The sequence below is a fragment of the Macaca mulatta genome, chromosome 19 (assembly GCF_049350105.2).
Source record: "Macaca mulatta isolate MMU2019108-1 chromosome 19, T2T-MMU8v2.0, whole genome shotgun sequence".
Taxonomy (NCBI): domain Eukaryota; kingdom Metazoa; phylum Chordata; class Mammalia; order Primates; family Cercopithecidae; genus Macaca; species Macaca mulatta.
Window position 1 is genome coordinate 63,277,700 of NC_133424.1, and position 26,727 is coordinate 63,304,426.

The 26,727-nt window shown below is 49.7% G+C and overlaps 1 protein-coding gene across 2 annotated transcripts; it reads right to left on the reverse strand.

Moving 5' to 3' along the window:
- Nucleotides 1-17: 17 nt before the first annotated feature.
- On the reverse strand, nt 18-5,931 carry KLK4 (kallikrein related peptidase 4). Of its 2 annotated transcripts, XM_028839832.2 has the most exons (5): nt 5,871-5,931; nt 4,458-4,620; nt 3,759-4,009; nt 3,540-3,676; nt 18-1,662 (listed from the first exon to the last, which is right to left on the reverse strand). In XM_028839832.2, exons 1-5 carry the CDS (start codon nt 5,929-5,931, stop codon nt 1,510-1,512), a joined length of 765 nt encoding a protein of 254 aa, XP_028695665.2. In that variant the 3' UTR covers nt 18-1,509. The 2 variants fall into 2 exon arrangements, with proteins under 2 accessions (XP_028695665.2, XP_028695666.1); XM_028839833.2 differs by lacking the exon at nt 5,871-5,931 and having other exon boundaries at nt 4,446-4,614.
- Nucleotides 5,932-26,727: the final 20,796 nt, after the last annotated feature.

Consider the following 26,727-nt stretch of genomic DNA (forward strand, 5'->3'; position numbering starts at 1 on the left):
GTTGCTTATATCAATAGTTTATTTCTTTTTGGTGCAGAGTAGCAATCCATGGTATGGATATATCACAGTTTGCTTATCCACTCACTTACTGATAGACACTTGCTTCATTTCCAATTTCATTATTATGAATAAAACTACTATAAACATTCTTCTTAGGGAAGTCTTTTTATGGCTATTACATAAATACTATGAGTAGAATTGCTAGCGATCATGTGGATGTATGCCTATCTTTCTAAGAATTTACCAAGTTGTTTTCCAAAGTGGTTGTACCACTTTACCCCCTACCCCCAGCATTGTAGGAGAGTTACAGCTGCTGTAGATATAACCGAGACTTGATGCTGTTATTCTTTTCAATTTTAGCCATTCTGGTAGCTGTATGTCTTTTGAAATGATTCTATATTTTTCAGGTACTGGGTGCAACTTTCCATATCTGACCATTAAATAGAATGTGTTAATTGTATTGTTCAAGTTATCTATATACTTATCCAGTCTCCCATCTCCTTGCCCCTCAGTTGCCCCATTCTGGCCCTCAACCTCCCCTCTTTCTGCTCCTTGGTCTCTGTAGCTGTCACTCACAGTAACCCTCTCCACGATTCTTCCCACCAGCCTCCAGCTGCAGCAGCCAAGTCCTGAGACAGATGCAAGTTAAAAATTCTTGAAATGCAGTTAAGAAGACAAAAACAAATATAGATCAACTGAAGCTGAATCGTTAAACTAAGCAAGAAAATCTCTACAGTTACCATTTGCTGACTTGACTTTTCAGAAACTGGACAACAGCCATGGCACTGGTTTCTCTTAACTACCCAGGGAATGGCCCCTCCCTCTGAAACCCTGTGGCCCTCCTGGTCAAAGCTCCCATTTCCCAGATAGGGAAACTGAGACCCATGGAGGAAAAGCCATTTGCTGGAATCTCTTGAATGGAAGGCGAAGCAAGGAGGACACTACAAACAGAACCTGCGCTTCTCTTAGACTTTATTTCTGGATCTGGGGAAAGGGACAAAAAATGAAAAACCAACTCTAACACTGGTAAGGTTGGGTCAACATCTTGCCACAAGGGGGCACTGTGTACAGGGAGAGTCTAGGTGGCTTTGGAAGGCTGGGTCTGAGGGAGGAGGGCCTGGAGCCTGGACCTCTGGGTCTGGGGAAGGAGGGGTTGGGTGCCTGGACCTCTGAGTCTGAGGGAGGAGGGGTTGGGGGTCTGGAGCACTGGGTCTGAGGGATAAGGGGCTGGACTCCTGGGTCTAAAGGAGGAGGGGTTGGGGGCCTGGACTTCTGGCTCTGAGGGAGGAGGGGCTGGACTCCTGGGTCTGAGGGAGGAGGGGCTGGTGCCTTGGACTCCTGGGTCTGAGGGAGGAGGGGCTGGTGGCCTGGATCCCTGGGTCTGAGGGAGGAGGGGCTGGTGGCCTGGACTCCTGGGCCTGAGGGAGGAGGGGCTGGGAACAGAGATTCCTGAATTTCTTCCGCAGGATGTATTTGGGGGTCAATTTCATGGGTTCCCAGTACCCATAGTTAACTGGCCTGGACGGTTTTCTCTATCCACTCAGTGAATTTGCAGAGGTTGGTGTAGACGCTTGGCACGCCAACTTGGCCACACTGGCCTTGTCCGAAAGACACAAGGCCCTGCAAGTACCCGTTGCAGATCAGGGGCCCCCCAGAGTCACCCTGTTGTGAAGAGAGGGAGAGTCAGAATCCGAAACACAGAGAGGTGGAAATGGATGTGGGATCAGAGAGGAACTAAATGAGACTGAGAAACAAAGACAGAACCATCATCAACAACAACATAGCCCAGCAACATATCTGTTGGAAGTCCCATTCCAGATCCCTGACCTCATCTAATCCTGCTTCCCGATGTCCTATGTCCTGAATGCTGGCTGCTTCTCTTGGGCTTGTTGTCTGTCTGTTTCTTTTTTTTTTTTTTTTTTTTGAGACGGAGTCTCGCTCTGTCGCCCAGGCTGGAGTACAGTGGCCGGATCTCAGCTCACTGCAAGCTCCGCCTCCCGGGTTCACGCCATTCTCCTGCCTCAGCCTCCGGAATAGCTGGGACTACAGGCGCCCGCCACCTCGCCCGGCTAGTTTTTTGTATTTTTTAGTAGAGACGGGGTTTCACCGTGTTAGCCAGGATGGTCTCGATCTCCTGACCTCGTGATCCACCCGTCTCGGCCTCCCAAAGTGCTGGGATTACAGGCTTGAGCCACCGCGCCCAGCTGTTGTCTGTCTGTTTCTGTCTCTCCTTCTTTGTCTCCTTCGTGGCTTGTTTGTCTGTCTCAGTGTCTCTGCATCTCTTTGTGAAGTCTTTTTTTTTGAGACACAGTCTCACTCTGTTGCCCAGGCTGGAGTGTAGTGGTGCGATCTTGACTCACTGCAACCTCTGCCTCCCATATTCAAGTGATTCTCCCGCCTCAGCCTCCCAAGTAGCTGGAATTACGGGCGCCTGCCACCACACCCAGCTAACTTTTGTATTTTTAGTAGAGACGGGATATCACCATGTTGGCCAGGTTGGTCTTGAACTCCTTCCCTCAAGTGATCTGCCCGCCTCGCCTCCCAAAGTGCTGGGATTACAGGCGTGAGCCACCGTGCCCAGCTTCTTTGTACAGTCTTGATTTTTCCTATTTCTCTTCGTGTTTCGTCTCTGTGAGTCTGTGTCACTGTTTGCCTCTGGGTACACAGTTGACCCTTGAACAACTCTGGTTTGAACTGCACAAGTCCACTTGGATTTTTTTCAATAAATATATTAGAAACATTTTAGGAGAGTTGCAACGATTTAAAAAAATTCACAGATGAACTGTGCAGCTTGGAAATATAAAAAAATTCCAACAAAGGTATATCATGAATGCGTAAAACATACGCATAAATTGACCATTTATGTTATTGGTAAGGCTCCCCGTCAACAGTAAGCTATTTTTTTTTTTTTGAAATGGAGTCTGGCTCTGTCACCCAGGCTGGAGTGCAGTGGCGGGATCTTGGCTCACTGCAAGCTCTGCCTCCCGGGTTCACGCCATTCTCCTGCCTCAGCCTCTGGAGTAGCTGGGACTACAGGCACCCGCCACCACGCCTGGTTAATTTTTTGCATTTTTAGTAGAGATGGGGTTTCACCGTGTTAGCCAGGATGGTCTTGATCTCCTGACCTCGTGATCTGCCCACCTCGGCCCCCCAAAGTGCTGGGATTACAGGCGTGAGCCACCGCGCCCGGCCTTCAGTAGGCTATTTCTAGTCACATTTTTGGGGAGTCAAAAGTTATACAAGGATTTTCTGTTGGGTGGACGTCAGCGCCCCCAGACCCCATGCTGTTGGGCGGTCAATCGCATTTCTATGTGTGTGTGTTTCTGCCTCCCCGTGTGTCTATTTCTGTTTTTCTCTTCCTTTGCTTCTCTTTATTCCTATGTTTATTTCTCTGTTTCTCCCAGTTTCTCTCTCCAGTTGTCACTGTCTCCCTGTGTGTCTCTCCATCTCTGCATCTCTCCATGCAGCCGTGTGTATCTCTGTCTCCCGCTTCTGCACCCTTCCCTGAGTCGCCTGCCCTCCCCTTTCCCGTCTCTCACGTAGCAGGAGTCCTTCCGGTCTTGCCCTCCACCGGCGCAGAACATGCTGGGGTGGTACAGCGGGTCATAGAGCTCACTGCAGACCTCCTCAGACACCACCGACAAGTTCACGCACTGCAGCACGGTGGGCGTTCTGCCTGGGACGCAGAGCTCTGGATCAGCCCCCGCGACTGGGCAGAGGACCCCTCGAAGAAGGCAGACACACACCCCCGAGCTCACCGTTCGCCAGCAGACCCCAGCCAGAAACGAGGCAAGAGTCCCCCGCGGTAGGGCACCGCGAAGCAAGGCTGATGTTCCGGATGGTGGCAGACTCGGACACAGATTCGTCCAACTTGATGAGCATGAGGTCGTTGGCGAGCAAGGGTCTGTTGTACTCTGGGTGCTGCACCGAGTAGCTGGCCTCCACCATCCGGCTGCCTGGCTCTTGGTCGGCCTCAAGACTGTGCAGGCCCAGCCCGATGGTGTAGGACCTGAGGGCCACGGACGGCAGGTCAGTTTTGTGGCAACTGTATCCTTATCTCCATTCTCATCTTCAACCCCGTTCACATCCCCATTCCCTAAACCCAACCCCACCCTCTTCGCTAAACACCCTAAGGGCTACTTAACCATGGTCTCAGATCCTCATTCACAGAAATTCAGGGACAGGAACTTGCCTTAGTTCACTAGAGACTCAGCACTGGGCTGAGATTTCAACCCAGGGCTCTCTGAGTCCTTCCAAAGCAAGGTTCCCGCCTCCCAGCCCTTCCCTCTGGGCTCCCCGGATCCAGGCTAATTCCGTCCTCCTCCCAGAGCCTTCACCGCTGTTTCCCCCGGAGCACCCCAGGATGAACCTGATAGGCCCCCGCCTTCAGCCAAAGTAACATCCAGGCCCTGCCCCCGGACCCAGGCCCTGCCCACTCGCCCTACCTCTGCACTCACTTCTGGAAACAGTGTGCGGCTGACAGCACCCACTGCGGATGCACCAGGACGCCCGAGCAGAACAATTCGTTTTCCATGATCAGTGCCGCCTGCCAGGGCTGCGAGTGCGGGATGCAGTCCTCGCCGTTTATGATTCGACTGCTGCTACCAGAGACTAGCGATCCTGAGGGCGGAGTCAGGGCTGGGGACGGGCCTAGGAGGCGGGCCCAGGACTCCTGGGGGTGGGCTTACCGAGCAGGGGCGTGGTCAGAGGTTCAGGAGCAGTCAGGGCTCCTCGGGGTGGAGTCAGGGCTGGGAGCGGGCTCAGGAGGTGGGCCCAGGGCTTTTGGGGGTGGGGTTACTGAGCAGGGGCGCGGTCAGGGCTTCAGGAGCAGTCAGGACTCTTGCGGGCCGAGTCAGGGCTGGGGATGAGCCCAGGGGGCGGACCCAGGGCTTCTGGGGGTGGGGTTATGGTGCAGGGGGCATGATCAGAGCTTCAAGGGCTGGTCCAGGGTATTGGCCTAGGGCTCCCAGGGGCGGTGATCACGGTGCGGGAGCCTGGTCAGGGTTTCAGGGTAGTCAGGGCTTCTGGGAGGGGAGTCAGGACATGGGGGTGGGCTGAGAAGTCGGGATTAGTGCTCCTAGGGTTGGGGTTACAGCGCAGGGGCGCCCTCAAGGCTTCAAGAGCCGGGTTATGGATAGGGGCAGTCTCAGAACGTGGGATCAGGGCTCCTGGGCCGCAGTCAGGGCTCCTGGGGCAGAGTCAGGGCTCTGGGGTGGGCTCTGGAGGTGATACTGGTGCCATCGCGGTGCAAAGCCACTGTCAGGGGTTCAGCAGGGGAGTCTAGGCTCATAGCAGTAGGATCGGGTCGTTTGGCGTGGATTAAAGCTCAGGGGGTGGAGTTATTGCTGGGAGCAAAGATCGGGTCACTTGTCTGCACAGACTGATGCTCAGAGTCCTGCACCGAGTCAGTCCTATCCTCTCCCAGCCTTACTCACAGTCACACCCAGCCACAAGCCCATTCACACCAAAACATCATTATAGAGTCCTGTGAGGTGAGTTCCTTGGGGATGGGAGAGGGGGATCTCAGGACTGAAGACCCAGGAAGTAGGCACAGATTCCCAGCAATGGATTAGTCCCCAGGAAGCACAATCTCCTGCACCCTCGGCTTCCCCTGTCCCTACATCATCATGACAGTGTTGTCACTCCACCAGATATTCAGAGGCACAAACTGTCAGTGTCTCACAGGTCCAACCACACACCCAGGCACACTGCCACACACAATTCAGGGGGACAGCCATGGGGGGCGGATCATATGGTATCGTCTCACAGCCAGCTTTGCAGTCACGAGCAGGAGGACGCTGAATCACGCCCGAACATCAACAAACACTGTGCCCCCAAGCACAGTCACACACACATGCATACTCAGATACCTGTGGCGCCGAGGATGAGGTACCCCAGGAGCCAGCCCCAGGGGCTTCCTGCTGTGGTCATCACGTCAGCACCTGGGGATGATGACTGAGACTTAGCCCTATCTGGGGGTCTTCAGTCCAAGTCTCTCCATCTCTCTCTTTCTCCCTCCCTTTCTTCCCTCTGGGATGTTATTAGGTAGGCTAGAGTCTAGACCATCTACCCCCACTCCCATCCGTGGACCCAGAACCTAGAGAGACAGATTTAGAGACTGAAAGAGAAAAAGAGAGAGAGAGAGATGGGAAAAGAGAGAGAGACAGAGAACTAGGTAGAAAGGAAAGTCTAGAGAGAGCATCTAGCTGTCTACGAGTGGGGAGAGATGGTGTCCAGCCATCCACGAACAAGCACAGAGGGAAGACACACAGAGAATCAGAGCTGGAGAGACAGACAGTCTGAGAGTTAGACACGGAGATATAGATTCAGAGAGACAGAGAGGCTAAGGGATACCCAGAGAGAGAGAGAGAGAGAGAGAAAGAGATAGACTCCTAACTAGAGACAGTGAGGGATCTATCTGGAGAGATGTGGAGATAGGAGGCACAGAGGCTGAGAATCCAGCGACATGGAGCTGGAGGGAGACTCGGATCACGAAGACTGCAGGCTTTTAGTGGGGAACCACCAGGCCTCTTACCTGGCCACCTCTGGGCTCCTGGATTCCGCTGCTGGGCTGAGCTCCAGCCTGCTGCCTCCCGCAGGGGCCTCCTTGGGGCTTATAAGCGTCCTCTGTCTGGGCTGGCCTGCCCCCCAGGGGATGCATTCCAGGGGTCAGGTGCTGTGAGCTTCCAGCTCAACTCTCTCAGGCTGCCTCAACTCTGACCAGGCAGTGGTTGGGGGCCCAGGTGGGGCTGGCGGCAGGCGCCAGGGGCCCGGGGCCCAGAGAGGAGACCCCTCCCCAGATCCTAGACTCCACTCTCCCTTTTCTTTCTCTCTCTTGTTCTATCACTTTTCATGTTCTTATTCTCTCTCATGAGATACTTCTCTCTCACCTGTATCTCTCATTGTCTCTTTCTCTTATTTCTTTCTCTCATTCTCTCTCGTGTTTTCTTTCATTTCCTCTCATTCTTTCCCATTCTCTCTCGTGTTCTTTCTCTTTCTAAATTAAATCTCTCTCTCCCCTCCTTTATCCCTCCTCTCTTGCTGTGCTTCTCCAGCAAATTACCCCGGGTTCGAATCCAGCTTACATCACACACTATTTTTGGAACCTTGGGCAAGTGACTGCACCCCTGTGAGCCTGTTTTCCAACCATAAAACTAGAGTGACCATTATGCCCCATTTCCCAGGTGGATTCAGAGAGGTCATTCAGAGAAAGGCACAGGGCGCCAGGTGCATCGTAGGCTTGCGGTGAGTGGGAGAAGTAAAAAGCCTCGCTCAGTGAAAAGCAGCTGAGCGCCTACCACACTCCCAGTTCTGCGGCAGGTGCTGGGGCCACAGGAGGAACCATCAAAGCCCTCATCACTGGGGATCGCGTCCTACCGGGGGGCACAGATAATAAAGGAAAACTGCAGACCAGCATATGAGGTGGTGAGTCTTTGTGCTGTGTTGGGGAGTCTCAGAGAAGGGGAACATTTAAGCTGAGAACCCAGTGGAGAGGAGGAGGAGGGTCCACGCAGCAGGGGAGGTTGTGGGGTGCAGGGAAGAACTTGACTCCAGCCAGAGGAGGGCGGGGCGGGCAGGAGGGCAGACCAGGAACCCAGTCGGCCTGCAGGCCTCTGTCTCCTTGTCTGTCTCTCTGTCTGTGGCCCTGTTTACGTACCAGGGTTAAGGAGTTTGGGTTTTACTTAAGTGCAATGGATTTTAAGCACGAGGATGGAGTGACATCATCTTATTTACTTTTTAAAAACTTCCAGGGTGGAGAGTGATGGTGGGGGTGGGGCGGGGGGCGGTGGCAACGGCCCAGGTGGGAGGCGACCCGGCCAAGGGAGAAGAGAGGTGAATGGACGCGGGGTCCCCTCTGCATGTGGAGTCAAGTTACTGCCCGATGGATGAAAAGTGGGGGGTCAGGAGCAGAGGAGCCAAGGACGGCGTGGAGGCTTGGTCCCTTGGCTTGCGCTCTGCGGATCTTGCGGAGACGCACAGGTGCGGGACGGGGGTAGGGCGCGCGAGGGTGCGGTAGACCGCGGAGGGTGCGCGGAGGGGCAGACCGAGGTCAGGACTGCCGAGAAACAGTGGGGACTCATTAGGGGAGAGGTGGCGTTTACAGCCACGAGGCCGGATGAGATCACCCAAGGAGTGGGTGGGTGTAGACCGCAGCGCCGGCACGAGTGAGGGGCGGTGCCCGCAGATGACCGCGATGAGACAGAAATGTCTCTGTGTCTCTCCGTCTCTCCTAGGTCTCGTCTCTGTCTCTCTAACATCCATTCTTTCTCCTTCTTTCCTTCTTTCCCCCACACCCCACCGCGTGTCTCTGTCTCTCTTTCTCTCTGGCTCTCTTTTCTTCTGTCTCTCTGGTCCCATCTCTGTCTCTCTCCCCACCTTGTCTCTGTTTCTCTCACCTGCCAGGCTGGAAACTTCCCAAGTGAGACCCTCCCCCAACTCTGTCCTGGGCCTGTGCACCCCCAAATAACTCTGGGCAGGACAGGACATAGGCTGGGGCCACAGAATAGGAAGCTCTGGCAGGTCTCTGTCTCTCTTTTCCCCTGTCCTTGTCCCTTTCTCTCTCTGACCCCGCCTCTCTTGCTCTCCCTCTGACCTCTGTCTGTGACCCTCCGACCTCTGTCTGTGACTCCGACCTCTGTCTGTGACCCTCCGCCCCTGTGTGTCTCTCTTTCCTCCTGTCTCTGTCTCACCTCGCCTTCTCTCTCTGTCTGTGACCCTCTGACCTCTGTCTGTGACCCTCCGACCTCTGTCTGTGACCCTCCGACCTCTGTCTGTGACCCTCCGCCCCTGTGTGTCTCTCTTTCCTCCTGTCTCTGTCTCACCTCGCCTTCTCTCTCTGTCTGTGGCTCCACACCTGCGTCTCTGTCCATCTTTCTCTGTGTCTCTCTCTCCTCCCATCTCTGTCTCTCCTCGGCTGTCTCTGTCTGTCTGTCTGTCTGTGGCTCTGCACCTGTGTCTCCGTCCAACTTTCTGTCTCCCCTTTCCACCTGTCTTCTCTCATGTCGCTCCGTCTTTGTTTTCCATGCGCTTCCAACACTTTTCCCTTCGCTGTCTTCATTCTGTCTCAACTCAAATGTTATTTCTTCAGAGGCCTTCCCTGAGCCCTTCCCCAGTCTGATTCAGGGTCTTCACTCCCCTGTTTGTTTTTTCATCTTATAGCATCCTACACGCTCCTTTACAGCATTTGGTACAACGTATACATGTATCATTGTGTGTTTCTTTTTCTTGTTTGTTTGTTTGTTTGTTTGAGATGGAGTCTCACTGTGTTACCCAGGCTGGAATACAGTGGTGCGTGCGATCTCAGCTCACTGCAACCTCCACACCCTGGGTTCAAGCAATTCTCCTGCCTCAGCCTCCTGAGTAACTGGGATTTTAGGTGCCCGCCGCCAAGTCTGGCTAATTTCTCTGTTTTCAGTAGAGATGGGATTTCACCATGTTGGCCAGGCTGGTCTCAAACGCCTGACTTCAGGTGATCCGCCCACCTTGGCCTCCCAAAGTGCTGGGATTACAGGTGAGAGCCACCACACCCAGCTTGTGTGTTTTGTTTTTCTAGTAGCTGTTTCTTTCACTAGTGTGGGAGCCCCTTGGGGACAGGGCTGGTGTCTGCTGTGTTCACTGATGAGAGCTGTTAACTGCAGATGTGTTGAGTGGATGGATAAAGGGAGATAAAAAGACAGACAGACAGACGGGAGAGGAAGAGACAGAGGCTGATATAGAGACAGAAAATAACAACAGACAATAATGGTAGCTTACTATTAATTAACCTTTAGAATATGTTAAATTAATTGTAAGGAGGTCAAGGACTTACCATATGTCTGGCCCTCTTTTAAGTATTTTAAATGCAATAACACATGTATTCCTCAAAAAAATATAAGTAGATGCTGCTATGAGCTTTGTTTGACGGATGAGGAAACTGAGGCACAGAGGGGTAAGTAGTTTACCTCAGTCACAGAAAGACTGAGGCCAAAAGAGAAGAACCGACAGAGGCAGGTAGATGGAGAATAGGAGAGAGCTGGGAACACATTGAGAGATGTGGCCAAAAAGAGAGGAAGACACTGAAAGAGAGACATTTCAGGAACTAGGAATAATAATCATTTTAAAAATAATAAAATATCGGGACGGGCGCAGTGGCTCTCGCCTGCAATCCCAGCACTTTGGGAGGTCGAGGTGGGTGGATCACCTGAGATCAGGAGTTTGAGACCAGCCTGGCCAACATGGCAAAACCCCATCTCTACTAAAAATACGAAAATTACGTGGGTGTGGTGGTGGGTGCCTGTAATCCCAGCTACTTTGGAGGCTGAGGCAGGAGAGTTAATTGAACCTGGGAAGCAGAGGTTGCAGTGAGCGGAGATCGTGCCATTGCACTCCAGCCTAGGCAACAAGAGTGACACTCCAGCTCAGAAAACAAACAAACAAATAATAATAATAATGATAAAATATCTAACATTTATATATCACCTCTCTTCTAGTTGTCATGGTAATAGTTTTATACAAGTTAACTCGTTTTAATTTTCATAACTCCCTGAAGTACTCATCTTTATTCCCAATGTGATGAAAGAGGAAATGAAGGCACAGAGAAGTCAAGCTACTTATTGGAGGTCACACAGCAAAGCAGCCATGTACCTGGGCTGCCTGATCCCAGAGCCCATATCTTGAACTCTCTGTATGCCACCTCTCTCTGTAAGTCAGGAAACCGAAGCTGAAGCTGAAGGACAGGTGTGCCTTCCTGAAGATACACAGGTCATGGGGGCCCACCCTGGCCCACTGTTTGTCACCTGAGTCATCTGAGTTCACCCCCACCTGCAGATGAGATGCAGTCTCAGCCAGAGAAGCCAGGGAGAATTGCTGGGGAGGGGAGGGAATGCGGCAGCAGACGGGGCCACCGGCCCTCCCAGAGAGCCCACTCTTACTGTGTAACTGGAAGAACAAGCCCCTTCTGCCTCCCATCCCCCCTGAGGGCTGGCTGAGCCAGAAGAGGCATGAATCTCTGGCTGCAGTGGAGTTGCTGCACTAAGGCCCCAAGGCAGCCCTGGCCGTCTCTGCTGGGGTGCCCAGTGCAGCCCTTAGGGACCTGACCCCTGAGTTTTCCTCGGTAACCTCAGGGAACTCCTGTAGGCTGGATCTGAACAAACCTCAAGGGTGGAAGGAAGGCATCACCCTTGCTTTTTTTTTTTTTTTTTTTTTTTTTTTTTTTTTTTTGAGATGGAGTCTCGCTCTGTCGCCCAGGCTGGAGTGCAGTGGCGTGACCTCGGCTCACTGCAACCTCCACCTCCTTGCTTCAAGCAATTCCCCTGCCTCAACCTCCCAAATAGTGGGGATTACAGGCACACGCCACCACGCCCGGCCCATCCTTGCCTTTTATTCAATAACATAAGGCTACCTTGGGGTAGATTATATTACACAAGAAAACTCTTTTCTTTCCTTAGTATGGACAATGGGACATTCAGTAGGAAGAGAACTCACAGGTCCTGGTGTGAGTGACTCCTTTTCCTCCTCCTGTTTCGGAAGAGAGAGGTTGGGACTGAGTGGTGCAATCCTGGGGTTCCCTCCAGAAGTGGGGAGGATGGAGAGAGGGACTTTGGGAGAAGGAGAGATGGAGCTCACTCCAGCGTGAGGGAGGTGCGGGAAGACAGAGAGAACACAGCCTGTTTGCCAGCAAGATGGGAGGATGGCTGTGGGCTGGGGGGACCACTCTGGGGAGCATCTCCCAGCCTCTCTGCAGCAGCGAGTAGAAGAACCCCAGTAAATAGTAAAGGAGGGCTGGGCATAGTGGTTCACGCCGGTAATCCCAGCACTTTGGGAGGCTGAAGCAGACGGATCACTTGAGCTCAGGAGTTCAAGGCTAGCCTAGGCAACATAGCAAGACCCCGTCACTACTAAGAATAAAAAAAAATTAGCCAGGCATAGCATGACACACCTGTAGTACCAGCAACTCGAGAGGCTAAGCCAGGAGGGGGATCACTTGAGCCTAGGAGTTCAAGGCTGCAGTGAGCCAAGATCACACCACTACACTCCAGCCTGTGAGACCAAAAACAGACAAACAAGGCTGGGCGTGGTGGTTCACGCCTGTAACCCCAGCACTTTGGGAGGCCGAGGCAGACGGATCACCTGAGGTCAGGAGTTTGAGACCAGCCTGGTCAACATGTCAAAACCCTGTCTCTATTAAAAACACAAAAAATTAGCCGGGCGTGGTGGCGCACACCTGTAATCTCAGCTACTTGGGAGGCTGAGGCAGGGGAATCACTTGAACCTGGGAGGTGGAGATTGCAGTGAGCCGAGATCGTGCCACTGCACTCCAGCCTGGCGACAGAGTGAGACTCTGTCTCACATACACACTCACAAGAAAAAAAAAAATTGCCCCAAAACCCCACAAAAGCCAAAGGAGCAGAAGTTATTATAGTGACCTCATTGACCAAAGGCCTAGGCATCCCCCATCTTTCTAGCACCAACCAAGCTGAGTCATCAGACGTCACTCTATGGAGGATGGAGGATGGTGGGATCCCAAAGTAGCTGTGACATTTCTTGCCAGGCAGGTGGGGACGGGGCAGTGGACCTGGAGCAGACTGAAATAAATTAAGATCTGATTGTGCAGGCCATAGTGGGCAGGTGTAGTCAAAGGACTGGCTTTTAAATTTTATTGAGGTTTTTTTTTTTTTTTTTTTTTGAGATGGAGTCTTCCTCTGTCGCCCAGGTTAGAGTGCAGTGGTGTAATCTTGGCTCACTGCAACCTCCACCTGCTGGATTCAAGAGATTCTCCTACCTCAGCCTCCCGAGTAGCTGGGAATACAGGCACACACCAACCACGCCCGGCTAACTTTTAGTAGAGACAGGGTTTCGCCATATTGGCCAGGCTGATCTCGAACTCCTGACCTCAAATGATCTGCCCACCTTGGCCTCCCACAGTGCTGGGATTACAGGCATGAGCCACCGTGCCTGGCCTTATTTAGTTTTAATTAATTTAAATGTAAACACCGACACTTGTTGCAGTTACTGGGAGAGTTTTAACTAAGTACGTTTGGAACAACCTGGGTGCGCGAATCATCTTTTTCAACTCTAAACTTTCTGGGCTCTGAATGCAGATCAAATATTTCTGAAAAAACTTAGCATCCAAATTGCGGTGTGCTGTGTGCGTAAATATATACCCTGGATTTCGAAGAACTGGTGTGGAATAAATAATGTAAATTCTCTTACTGATTTTTTTACATTGGCGACGTGGAAATGACAAGTTTGGATATATCAAGTTTAATATGTTACTACGATTAATTTTACCTGTTTCTTTTTCCTTTTTAATTAATTTATTTTTTATTATTCTTATTTATTTATTTATTTATTTATTTTTTTGAGACGGAGTCTCGCTCTGTCGCCCAGGCTGGAGTGCAGTGGCCGGATCTCAGCTCACTGCAAGCTCCGCCTCCCGGGTTTACGCCATTCTCCTGCCTCAGCCTCCCGAGTAGCTGGGACTACAGGTGCCCGCCACCTCGCCCGGCTAGTTTTTTGTATTTTTTAGTAGAGACGGGGTTTCACCGTATTAGCCAGGATGGTCTCGATCTCCTGACCTCGTGATCCACCCGTCTCGGCCTCCCAAAGTGCTGGGGTTACAGGCTTGAGCCACCGCGCCCGGCCTATTCTTATTTATTTTTATGGAAACAGGGTCTCACTAGTCGCTTAGGTTGGTCTTGAACTCCTGAGCTTAAGTGATGTGGCTGCCTCAGCCTCCCAAAGTGCTGGGATTACAGGCGTGAAGCACTGCACCTGGTCCAGGTTTCTTCTTAAATGTTCCCTCCTGACCCCCTGTCTAGAATGGCTCCGCCTTTTTACCCTGATTTTGTTGTTATCAAGTATATAAGTCTGTATTCATTTCCCATTGCTGCTGTAGTAATTATCACACACTTAGTGGCTTAAAACAAAAGAGATGCGTTCTCTTACAATTCCAGAGGTCATAAGTCCAAAGTGTCTAAAGTGGGCTAAAGTCAAAGTGTCAGTAGAACTGATTCCTTCTGGAAGCTTCAGAGGAGGCTCTGTTTCCCCCTTGTTTCCAGCTTTAAGATGTCACCTGCATGCCTTGGCTGGCGGCCACATCCTCCATCTTCAAAGCCAATGGTCACATGCATCATCCTGACCTCTGCTTCATGTACTCACCCTCCTTCTCTGACTGACTCTTCTGTCTCCCTCGTATGGGTGATCAAGGTGATCTTTGTGATCACCTGGAGCCCCCTCAGGTAACCCAGGATCATCTCTCCATCTCCAGATCCTCCACTTAATCACATCTGCAAAGTCTCTTCTGCCACGTGAGGTCACGTATGCACGGGTTCTGGGGATTGGGACATGGACATCCTTGGAGAGGGGGCATTATTCTGTGTACTCAAAAATTGCGGCATATTCAGTGATTTGCTCGTTTATTGTGCCTGCCTCTCCTAGACCATAAGCTCCATGAGGAACAAAACATGACCCTCTCAAGGTCACCATTGTATCCCCAATGCCAAGGACGATGCCTGGCACATAGTAGTTGATCAGTAAACATTCACTGAGGACTGGTCAGGCACGGTGGCTCACGCCTGTAATCCCAGCACTTTGGGAAGCCGAGTCGGGCAGATCACGAGGTCAGGAGATCGAGACCAGCCTGGCTGACATGGTGAAACCCCATCTCTACTAAAAATACAAAAAATTAGTTGGGTGTGGTGGCGGGCACCTGTAGTCCCAGCTACTTGGGAGGCTGAGGCAGGAGAATGACGTGAACCCAGGAGGTGGAGCTTGCAGTGAGCCGAGATCATGCCACTGCACTCTAGCCTGGGCAACAGAGTGAGACTCTGTCTCAAAAAACAAAACAAAACAAAACAAAACCATTTACTGAGGACAAATATTCCAAGGACAGAGAAATTCATGCTCTTAATGAACAACTTATTTACAGTAACAGAAACCGTTTTGAAACCGGCATTGTGTTTTACACTGATTAGGAGACAGACTCTGGAAGGCACACCGTCATAGTTCAAATCTCTGCTCTGCCATTCACGAGCCGGGCAGCCTTAGGCAAATTGTACTGTCTGTGTGCCTCAATTTCTCATCTGTGAAATGGGGATAGTTACAGTACTTGTCTCATAGAATGTTAGAAGGATTAAATGAATTAGTACATACAAGGCAGTTAGAACTCTGCCAGGTGCAAAGGAAGTGCTTCAGAAGCATTAGCTTTCATTGTCATTACTAATATTATTCTGCAAATATCTGAAGTGATATTTAACAACACGTGATGCAAACCCAAGCACAGGAGATTCGTATGTAGTTCCAAATAGATTAAACATCTCAGCAACACTTTGGAAGATTCTTATTGTCTCCACCTTGAGCTCAGCACGAACTCAAGCAGTGAGAAAATACAGTCCAGAGAACTTGTGAATCCTGAAACGATGAGACAGGTCTCGGATTTTTTAGAAAGTTCATTTTGGCAAGGTTGATGACGTGCGCCCATGACACAGCCTCAGGAGGTTCTGACGACGTGTTCCCAAGGTCAGCAGAGCACAATTTGGTTTTGTACATTTTAGGAAGACATGAGACATCAATCAACATATGTAAAATGAACATCGGTTTGGTCTGGAAAGGTGGGACACCTCGAGTGGGGAGGGGGCTTCCAGGTCAAAGGTAGATAAGAGACAAACGGTTGCATTCTTTTGAGTTTCTTTTTTTTTTTTTGAGACGGAGTCTCGCTGTGTCTCCCAGGCTGGAGTGCAGTGGCGCGATCTCTGCTCACTGAAGCTCCGCCTCCCGGGTTCACGCCATTCTCCCGCCTCAGCCTCCGAGTAGCTGGGACTACAGGCGCCCGCCACCTTGCCCGGCTAATTTTTTTTTGTATTTTTAGTAGAGACGGGGTTTCACTGTGTTAGCCAGGATGGTCTCGATCTCCTGACCTCGTGATCCGCCTGTCTCGGCCTCCCAAAGTGCTGGGATTACAGGCTTGAGCCACCGCGCCCGGCTCTTTTGAGTTTCTGATTAGCCTCTCCAAAGGAGGCAATCAGATATGCATTTATTAATTATTATTATTATTTGAGACGGAAACTTGCTCTGTCACCCAGGCTGGAGTGCAGTGGCGTGATCTCGGCTCATGGCAACCTCCACCTCCCGGGTTCAATCGATTCTCCTGCCTCAGCCTCCCGAGTAGCTGGGACTACAGGCGCCTGCCACCACGCCCAGCTAATTTTTTTTGTATTTTTAGTAGAGACAGGGTTTCACCATGTTAGCCAGGATGGTCTCGATCTCCTGACCTCATGATCCGCCTGCCTCGGCCTCCCAAAGTGCTGGGATTACAGGCGTGAGCTACCGCACCCCGGCCAGATAAGCATTTATCTCAGTGAGTAGAGAGTGGATTTGAATAGAATGGGAATCTGGCTGGCTCTAAGCAGTTCCCAGTTGGACTTTTCCCTTTAGCTTAGTCATTTTGGGGGCCCCAAGATTTATTTTTCTTTCAAAACTCATTTCAAAACTGAGTCTGGACTCCATTCTCCTAGCTTGACAAATTCAGCTGCATAATTGCTGATTAAAAGCAGATTTCCTTCTCAAAGAGGAAAGCTGTGGTTTCTTTCTGAAAGGAGAGGAAAGAGCCTTCTCATTTCTGTTTCATAAAAGGAAACTTTCATGAACTGCTTCCTGGCTCCTCTGGTTACAGAGTGAAATTCATAGCAGTTTCTTAGGATCTCTGCCCTGGCCACCCATAGAGGGTTCTTGAACAACGTGCAGGCTGCAGACACATCTGGCCTGTCTCGTAGAATTTGGACTTTTTTGTTTGCTTGTTTGTTTGTTTGAATGGATTACGAGCATTAAAAGGTCAGGAGATTGCAAGTTTCTCTGGAAAAGGCCACAGTATCAGTCAACATCACGCCTGCATTCCCATGTGGCCATAAGCCAGCATCAGCAGGTGCTGAGTGGCCACCCCGGGGGCACCCTGCGGTTTTCCTAGGCCCACACACAGTCAGCTTCCCTCATTTATACTTCCTGCCTGGCCCCAGGTGGTGGCTGAGTTTGTGACCTCGGTGGAGAAAAAAGTGGAGGCAGGGATACACAGAAACATGGATATAAGGAGATCAGAGGGAAAGAAAGTCACAAATAACAAAACACCGCAACAAAAGGAGTCATCCATCATCCCCCGATCATCAACGTCATCATCATCACAGCCACTCTTGTAACGTACTCTTATCTTGTGCCAGGCATTACTCTGGACTCTTTATACATGTGAATTCATTTAATCTCCTCAACATCCTATGAGGTAGGAACTATTAACTCTGCCAGGTGCAAAGGAAGTGCTTCAGAAGCATTAGCTTTCATTGTCATTATTAATATTATTCTGCAAATATCTGAAATGATATTTAACAACACGTGATGCAAACCCAAGCATAGGAGATTCGTATGTAGTTCCAAAGAGATTAAAAACCTCAGCAACACTTTGGAAGATTCCTATTGTGTCCACCTTGAGCTCAGCACACACTCAAGGAGCGAGAAAATACGGTCCAGAGAACTTGTGAATCCTGAAACTATGAGACAGGTCTCGGGTCTTTTAGAAAGTTTATTTTTTATAGATTCTTTATAGATTTAAAGAAAGAGTCACAGAGAAGCTCCGGGGTTGTTTGCAGAAAACTGAGGGGACAGGTGAGAGCGCTGGGCTCTGCAGTCCCCAAGCTCGGAGCAAGTGCGCCTACCACTGTGCAATACCGCCACCTAGTGGAGCCAGAGAGACATACCGGGGAAGGACTAAAGGTTGTGGGTCCAGCGTTCTCTTGCGCCAGTCACCCTGGGCCACTGCATCCGGCTCTGGCTCCAGAAACCGGAGCAGAGGTAGCAGGAAGTAGGGCTGGCCGCCACCAGAGCTTTCCATCTGGGGACACCAAGTCCTGGTCCTGACGCTGGGTCTCTCAGATGTAAAGGGAGGGGCTCAAGCGTGACATCAGGCAAGGGCTGTGTGTGTCTGGCCTCCGGGTCGGCCTTCCTCAGCTGAGGATAGCGACATCGCGTGGGTTTATGTGAAGTTTCAATGCGAACGTCCACACAACATGTTGGACACACAAGAGCCCAGCAAATGGTATCTTCAATTATTGCTATGAGTATGATGAAGTCACATGGTGACCTTGGATGTCCTTCGCCATCTCCCGCTCCTTTGTGCACCCATATACTCAAATAACGACCATGCAGATAGTAATAATAATTAACCACTCACATATATTGAGTGGCTATAGTCATTTAAAAAAAAATAGAGACAGGGTCTCACTACGTTGCCCAGGCTGGTCTTGAACTCCAGGCCTCGAGCAATTCTCCCAGCTCTGCCTCCCAAAGTGCTGGGATCACAGGCGTGAGTCACTGCACCCAGCAGATTCTTTAACTTGAGTTATTGTACTTAATCTTATAGGGTAAAATCATAAGCCTGTCTTTAAACAAAGCAAAACAAAACAACAAAAGCCCAGCACGCTCACCTGCCACACAGTTGTCTGCAAATAGTTTCTGAATTGATTTCTTTCCCCATTTGAAAAGGAAATCAGCTTTTCTCAGTAAAATTCTCAGTGGCTGGATTTGTTAGATTGGGGAAAGGTGAGAAGAAAGCAAATCTTTCTTTGGTTCCACACTGACTCAAGGGGGAGGACACTGCCTCTAATTGCTAACACATGCTAAGTGTGTGCTCTGTAAAACAGTTGTAAGGGATTTGCAGGAATTAACTTGTTTATATTCCCTGCCATGCTGGGAGGTTGCTACTATTTCTTTTTTTTTTTTTTTTTTTTTTGAGACGGAGTCTTGCTCTGTCACCCAGGCTGGAGTGCAGTGGCCGGATCTCAGCTCACTGCAAGCTCCGCCTCCCGGGTTTACGCCGTTCTCCTGCCTCAGCCTCCCGAGTAGCTGGGACTACAGGCGCCCGCCACCTCGCCCGGCTAGTTTTTTGTATTTTTTAGTAGAGACGGGGTTTCACCGTGTTAGCCGGGATCGTCTCTCGATCTCCTGGCCTCGTGTTCCGCCCGTCTCGGCCTCCCAAAGTGCTGGGATTACAGGCTTGAGCCACCGCGCCTGGCCAAGGCTGCTACTATTTCTATCGCCACTATAAATAGGGGTAAATGGAGGCAAAGGGAGATTAAAGTCATTTTCTAAGCCGAGGTGCCATGGCTCACACCTTTAATCCCACCTTTAATCCTGGGAGGCCGAGGAGGGAGGTTTGCTTTAGTCCAGGAGTTCGAGGCCAGCTTGGGCAATATAGTGAGACTACTTCTCTATTAAAAAAAAATTGTTTAGGCCGGGCATGGTGGCTCACACCTGTAATCCCAGCACTTTGGGAGGCCAAGTCGGGCGGATCACAAGGTCAGCAGATCGAGACCAGCCTGGCAAACATGGTGAAACCCCGTCTCTACTAAAAATACAAAAAATTAGCCAGGCGTGGTGGCAGGTGCCTGTAGTCCCAGCTACTAGGGAGACTGAGGCAGGAGAATGGCATGAACCTGGAGGCAGAGCTTGCAGTGAGCCGAGATGGCGGCACTGCACTCCAGCCTGGGCGACAGAGTGAGACTCCGTCTCAAAAAAAAAAAAAAAAAAGTTTAAATCATTTTCCAAGGTCACACAGTAAGAAGCAACCAGGTTTGGGACTCCGGCACGTGTGTGTGCGTGTGTGTGTGTGTGTGTGTGTGTGTAACATCATTTCTATTTAATTTTTTGAATAGAAAATATTTTTGGCTGGGCGTGGCAGCTCACACCTGTAATCCCAGCAATTTGGGAGGCCAAGGTAGGCGGATCACTTGAGGCCAGGAGTTTGAAACCAGTCTGGCCAACATGGCAAAACCCTATGTCTACTAAAAATGCAAAAGTTAGCTAGGCATGGTGGTGCATGCCTGTAATCCCAGCTACTTGGGAGGCTGAGGCAAGAGAATTACTTGAACCTGGGAGGCAGAGGTTGCAGTGAGCTGAGATCGCGCCATTGCACTCCAGCCTGGGCGACAAGAGTGAAACTCCATCTCAAAAAAAAAAAAAAAAAAGAAAAAAGAAAAAGAAAAAGAAAATATTTTTACATGGTAAAAAACCAAAATATGTTTATAAAAAATACAGAGTGAAAAACCTCCATCTTTTGCTCCCTACCTATCCTCTCTTTACCCCTCTTCAAAACCCAAAAACTAGAATATGTTTTTTTTGGGTCATCTTCCAGGGTTTTGTGGCACATGTACAAACACACACAAAGATGTGTTGTTGTTTTTTTTTTCTCTTGCCTTTAGCCACTTGGCTGGGTTCGGCACCAAGAAAGGCGTCTCCCGGAGCTTAGAACACTTGGTGAATTCTCTTTCCTGTTACGAGCATTGAAGACCTGTAATGCCTGGTTAGTGTCAAGGTTTGTGAAACACTGTTTGGATAACTACACAAGTTATAAAACAATAGCTGGTGTGAAAATTACAGATGATTCATAATTATACATATGGCTGTCAAGCTTTCTGCTAGAGAGTCTTTCAGCCTGGGAGCACTCAGTGGGAGGGACTTTTCTTTTTTCTTTTTTTTTGTTTTGAGATGGAGTCTCGCTCTGTCACCCAGGCTGGAGTGCAGCGGCCGGATCTCAGCTCACTGCAAGCTCCACCTCCCGGGTTTACACCATTCTCCTGCCTCAGCCTCCCGAGTAGCTGGGACTACAGGTGCCCGCCACCTCGCCCGGCTAGATTTTTGTATTTTTTTTAGTAGAGATGGGGTTTCACCGTGTTAGCCAGGATGGTCTAGATCTCCTGACCTCGGGATCTGCCCATCTCGGCCTCCCAAGGTGCTGGGATTACAGGCTTGAGCCACCGCGCCTGGCCAGGACTTTTCTTTTTTAAAGGGATCTCATTGCTCATTCTGCAATGATTAGAGCTGGCCAGAAAATAGACACTGGCAGTAAAGCAAATAAAATAGAAGGGAAAATGCAGTCAGAGAGATCTAGGGGGATGATAACATTTTTTACTGAGCACTTCCGATATGCCAGACATTTTTATTATGACATTTTATTTTGAAATAGTTCAAAATTCACAAAAAGTTGCAAAAGACTGTGGAGAATGCCGGTGTACCCGTCATCCAGATTCTCCCAATGGTAACACTTTTTAGAAGGATCGTACACTGTCAAAACTAGGAAAATGACGTTGATACCATGCTGTTAACTCACATAGAGACCTTATTTGGGTTTCATCATTTTTTACATCTCTCTGTCTCTCTGTCTCTCTCTCCACCCCTATCCCCACCGTCTGTTTGTCTCTGTTTATCTCTGTCTCTTTTTTCATGTATATAGTTCTCGTAGCTCTATAGATGAAGGTAACCATCACCACAGTTGGGATACAGAACTATTTCATCACCATAAAGAAATTTTCAGGCTGGGTGTGGTGGCTCGTGCCTGTAATCCCAGCACTTTGGGAGGCTGAGGTGGGTGGATCACTTGAGGTCAGGAGTTCAAGACCAGCCTGGCCAGCATGGTGAAATCCCTTCTCTATTAAAAATACAAAAAATAGCCGGGTGTAGTGGCACGCATCAGTAATCCCAGCTACTTGGGAGGCTGAAGCACAAGAATTATATGAGGTACCTAAAATAATCAAGTTCATAGAGACAGAAAGTAGAATGGTGGTTGCCAGGGGCTGCTGGGAAAAGAAAACAGGGAATTATTGAGTGAATACAGATTTTCAGTTTTGCAAGATGAAAAGGTCCTGGAGATTGGTTGTATAACAATGTGAATACACTTAACAATACTGAAGTATACACTTAAAAATGAATAAGGCTGGGTGTGGTAGCTCACGCCTGTAATCCCAGCACTTTGGGAGGCCGAGGCGGGCAGATCATCCAAGATCAGGAGTTTGAGACCAGCCTGGCCAACATGGTGAAACCCTGTCTCTACTAAAAGTACAAAAATTAGCCAGGTGTGGTGGCACACACCTGTGATCCCAGCTACTCAGGAGGCTGAGGCAGGAGAATTGCTTGAACCCGGGAGGTGGAGGTTGCAGTGAGCTGAGGTCATGTCACTGTAGTCCAGCCTGGGCAACAGAGCAAGACTCCAACTCTAAAAAATAAAATATAATAAAATAAAATAAGGGAAATGTTTTTAAATTACAATTTTAAAGATTTTTTTTTTTTTTTTTTTTTTTTGAGACAGAGTCTTGCTCTGTCGCCCAGGCTGGGGTGCAGTGGCCAGATCTCAGCTCACTGCAAGCTCTGCCTCCCGGGTTTAGACCATTCTCCTGCCTCAGCCTCCCGAGTAGCTGGGACTACAGGCGCCCGCCACCTCGCCCGGCTAGTTTTTTGTATTTTTTTAGTAGAGACGGGGTTTCACCGTGTTAGCCAGGATGGTCTCGATCTCCTGACCTCGTGATCCGCCCGTCTCGGCCTCCCAAAGTTAAAGATATTTTAAGTTATGTGGACTCTATGGTTTCTGTTATCAACCAGTCAACTCTGCTTCATTGAAAAACTCATACTCAATACGTAAATGAATAAGCATGACTATGTTCCAATAAAACTTTATCTACAAAAGCAAAACAAAACAAAAGACCGCCTCTGAGTTGGTTACAAACTTTGCGAAACATCATTTAGTCAGTTGCGTAAGTTATACGACAGTGACTAAGTGTGAAAACTAGTGATGACTCCCTTAATTGTTATCAGTGGAGATAAATGATGCAGCCCTAGCTTATTTCTTAAGGTGCACGGTTTTAAAAAGCTACAAAAACTCAGGACAAACTCCTAATTGTGAAGATGAACAATTTCACTCATCTTCGTCCACTGCCTTGCAGGGGTGTTTTGGTAGAGCGGTCTCTCGACAGTCTTTCTTGAAACCCAAATCCAAATCCAAAGCTTTGCTGAGTAACCCATTATCCTTGAAACAGCTCTGTGAGGTTGTACTATTATTCTTGCATTTTGGCTTGGAAGGCTGTGTGCCTAGCTGCTCTGCTATCCTGTGTGCAGCACACAAACACACACACACACACACAAACACACACACAAATGTCAACATTGGTTTCCTTTGGTTGGTGACACCATGGGGTGTTTTTTCATTTTTGTTTTTTGAGACAGAGTCTTGCTCTGTCGCTCAGGCTGGAATGCAGTGATGCGATCTTGGCTCACTGTAAACTTCGCCTCCAGAGTTCAAGCGATTGTCCTGCCTCAGCCTCCCCAGTAACTGGAATTACGGTCTCCCGCCATCACACCTGGCTAATTTTTGCATTTTTGGTAGAGACAGGGTTTCACCATGTTGGCCAGGCTGGTTTCGAACTCCCGGCCTCAAGAGATCCACCCGACTCGGCCTCCCAAAGTGCTGGGATTACAGGCGTGAGCCACTGCGCCCGGCCCAGGCTGGGGTTTTTATGATCAGAAATGCTTTCATGGAATTTAAACCCAGCTTTTACATGTAGAGGGAAGCAGGACGGGCGGTCGGCTACCCCATAAAGGGGAGGCCCCTGTCCAGGCTAGAATTCAGCCTCTGACCATGGTGCTGAGTGTGGGGTTTCTCTAACACAAGCTCACAGACACACACACAAGCACACGCTCACGTACTCTGCCATGCTCACTCACGCACGTCTCACGCTCACATACAAAATCACAGACCTACATAAAACACACGCCTACAAGCCCACACTCACACTCTCACAGCACACTCAGACACGACCTCACACTCATACCCACGTACACACATTCACACTACCCCACAGTGAAGACCCACGGCTTTCGGGGCCAAGATCAGAATCAACCTGCCTCTTTCTTCTGTACTATTTCCAGAGGTTCCTGGATGATCCCTGGGCTAAACTTTCTATTTTATTTCGGTCCCGAGGAAATACAACACTGTAAGATCCAACTGCTGCTTTAATCCAGGCTTAGTTGCAATGAAAGCAAACCTCAGGCCACATGCTAGGATGGGACATAATGAGGAAGTTTAGGAGGGAAAAGGTTGATTAAGCGCCTTGGGAATATGGAGCGTGGGCGTCCTCCTTTGTTGAAAAGATAAGGTAGATGGTTGAAAAGTATATTCGAACCAGTTATTAAGATTCAAAGAGAAACAACGGCAATAATAAAACAATTTCACCAGGTGGGATGAAGATCTTGGTTAGGCTGGATGTATTTATATTCAATGTTTTGCCATCACAAAATTAACTCCTGGATCGTTCATTTGTTTGAAGCTCCCTGGTGAGCGTAGGTTTATTATTATCATCTGCGAAATATGAATGATCAATAATGATGGGGCCTGGCGTGCTGGCTCACCTCTGTAATCCCAGCACTTTGGGAGGCCGAAGTGGGCAGATCACTTGAGGCCAGGAGTTCAAGACCAGCCTGGCCAACATGGCAAAACCCCATCTATACTAAAAGTACAAAAATTAGCCAGGTGTAGTGGCACACGCCTGTAATCTGAGCTACTTGGGAGGCTGAGGCAGGAGAATTGCTTGAACGTGGGAAGCGGAGGTTGCAGTGAGCCAAGATTGCGCTATTGCACTGTAGCCTGGGTGACAAGAGCGAAACTCCATCTAAAAAAAAAAAAAAAGAACTTCAACATATCTTTTTGCGGGGGAAACACTTCAACCTATAACATTATGGATTCAGTAATTCAGTAGCCTGCCCTTTAAATAATATCCAGGCTCTAGGCTACATCTCAGATGCATCGGTGATGCCTCCAAAAGTGGTAGTGTTACCATGCAACCAGTGGGCTCACAGCCCCATGTGCATAGAGGCCAACACCATGGCACCAGCTTTTGAGAAAAGAAAAGCTTAATTGCAAGTTGACCAGCAAAAGGCCACAGGAGGAAACACTTGAATCTGTCTCCCTGAGCTGGGGCTGGAGCAGGTTTTATAAGCATGGAGTAAGGAGGTGTGATCTGATTGGATCTTGCAATAAGGTGATGCTTGAGAAGCACGATCTGACTGGATCCTGCCATGGTGGGGTGACACCAAGACTCAAATCTGATTGGATCTTCGATCCTGCCATACAGTGTCCGCTTCTTAATTCAGTCCCTGCTCCTCCATCTGAGCGCTTTGGTTCCCCCTATGGTTGCATGCATGGTTCATCTGGGTGTGCTCACGTTATATGACCTGAAATACCACGGCAACTGAAAAACAACTCACAACTTTGTTACATAAAAGTGGAACCAGGCTGGGCATGGTGTCTTACGCCTGTAATCCCAGCACTTTGGGAGGCCAAGGCAGGTGGATCACCTGAGGTGAGGAGTTTGAGACCAGCCTGGCCAACATGGTGAAACCCTGTCTCTACCAAAAATACAAAAAACTTAGCTGGGCATAGTATCGCGCACCTGTAATCCCAGTTACTCAGGAGGCGGAGGCAGGAGAATCACTTAAACCTGGGAGGTGGAGGTGACAGTGAGCTGAGATCGTGCCACTGCACTCCAGCCTGGGTGACAAAAGCGAAATTTTGTCTGGGAAAAAAAAAAAAAAAAAGCGAAACCAGATTGGTCTGTGACAAGTCTGGGGCAGGCACTGTGCATGAGGTGGAATTGTCATCTTGGTGTTACAGGTGAAGAATGTGACCTATGCACCATGGCTCAGAGAGGTCAAGGAACTTGCCCAAAACTAGACAGCCGGGAATGGCTCGCAGGATTGTAGGACTCCAAATTTCTTTTTCTTTCTTTTTTTCTTTTCTTTTTCTTTTTTCCTTTTTTTTTTTTTTAATTTGAGACGGAGTCTCGCTCTGTCACCCAGGCTAGAGTGCAGCAGTGTGATCCTGGCTCACTGCAACCTCTGTCTGCCAGGTTCAAGTGATTCTCCTGCCTCAGCCTCACAAGTAACTGGGATTACAGGCGCCCACCACCACGCCTGGCTAATTTTTTGTATTTTTAATAGAGACAGGGTTTCGCCATGTTGGCCAGGCTGGTCTTGAACTCCTGACCTCAAGTGATCCACCGGCCTTGGCCTCCCGAAATTCTGGGATTACAGGCGTGAGCCACCGCGCCCCGCCCTGGACTCCAAATTTCATGCCCTTCCCACAACTTTCCTCTGTCCCAGCTCAGTTCTTTCAAAGGCCTCCAGGTGGCACGATAGAGCAAATGGTGGATTCCGCTAACTTGGGTTTGCAATTTCTTCCCGTGACGCTTGCAGGGTGGGGCCCTTGAACGTGCACACGAAACACCAGAGGATCTTATGGAAATGCCTTTTCTGGTTCAGTTGGTCTGGTTCAGTTGGTCTGGAGTGGAGCTGTGTTTTTTAATACGCTCCCAGGGCATGTTGCTTCAGCTTTGAGCAGCAAGAGCTTCATTCAGTGGGATCCACAGCCCTCGCCACACCTGTGCAGGCAGCCAACTCCAGAACAATAACGATGATGTTCCTCACAGGCACAGAAACAACCATTTCCACATGTCTATTCTGTGCCGGCCTCTGTGTTCCTGTCTTTGCCTTTATGTGCATTCTCTCCTTTAATGCTCAAGGCAGTGTTAGGAAGTAGCATCATTTTAGAGAATAGGAAACAGGTAGAATTGAACGAGTCTGTGTCTGTTGCACCCCTTCCCTTTTTCCTACAGAATAGATGCCATCCCTGGGGGACTCAGCCCAAGGCATGGGGGAAGAGAGGCCCGGGCTCTGGGGGATTGGCTGCAAGGCCAAGCCGGGGGACGAGGCTCCTTAGGCAGCGGGATTGTAGGGATTAGGAAGAAGGGTGAGATCAAGAATATGCAAAGGGCTGGGCGCAGTGGCTCACGCCTGTAATCCCAGCACTTTGGGAGGCCGAGGTGGGCAGATTGCTTGAGGTCAGGAGTTCGAGACCAGCCTGGCTAACATGGTGAAACCCTGTCT

What these genes read in the sequence shown, in the direction of transcription:
- KLK4 (XM_028839832.2), bottom strand. Translation starts at nt 5,931, where the DNA reads ATGACCACAGCAGGAAGCCCCTGGGGCTGGCTCCTGGGGTACCTCATC. An exon ending in CCTCATCCTCGGCGCCACAG is followed by an intron (nt 4,621 to 5,870) that starts GTATCTGAGTAT and finishes CTCCGCCCTCAG; the next exon opens with GATCGCTAGTCTCTGGTAGC. An exon ending in CTGGGGTCTGCTGGCGAACG is followed by an intron (nt 3,677 to 3,758) that starts GTGAGCTCGGGG and finishes TCTGCGTCCCAG; the next exon opens with GCAGAACGCCCACCGTGCTG.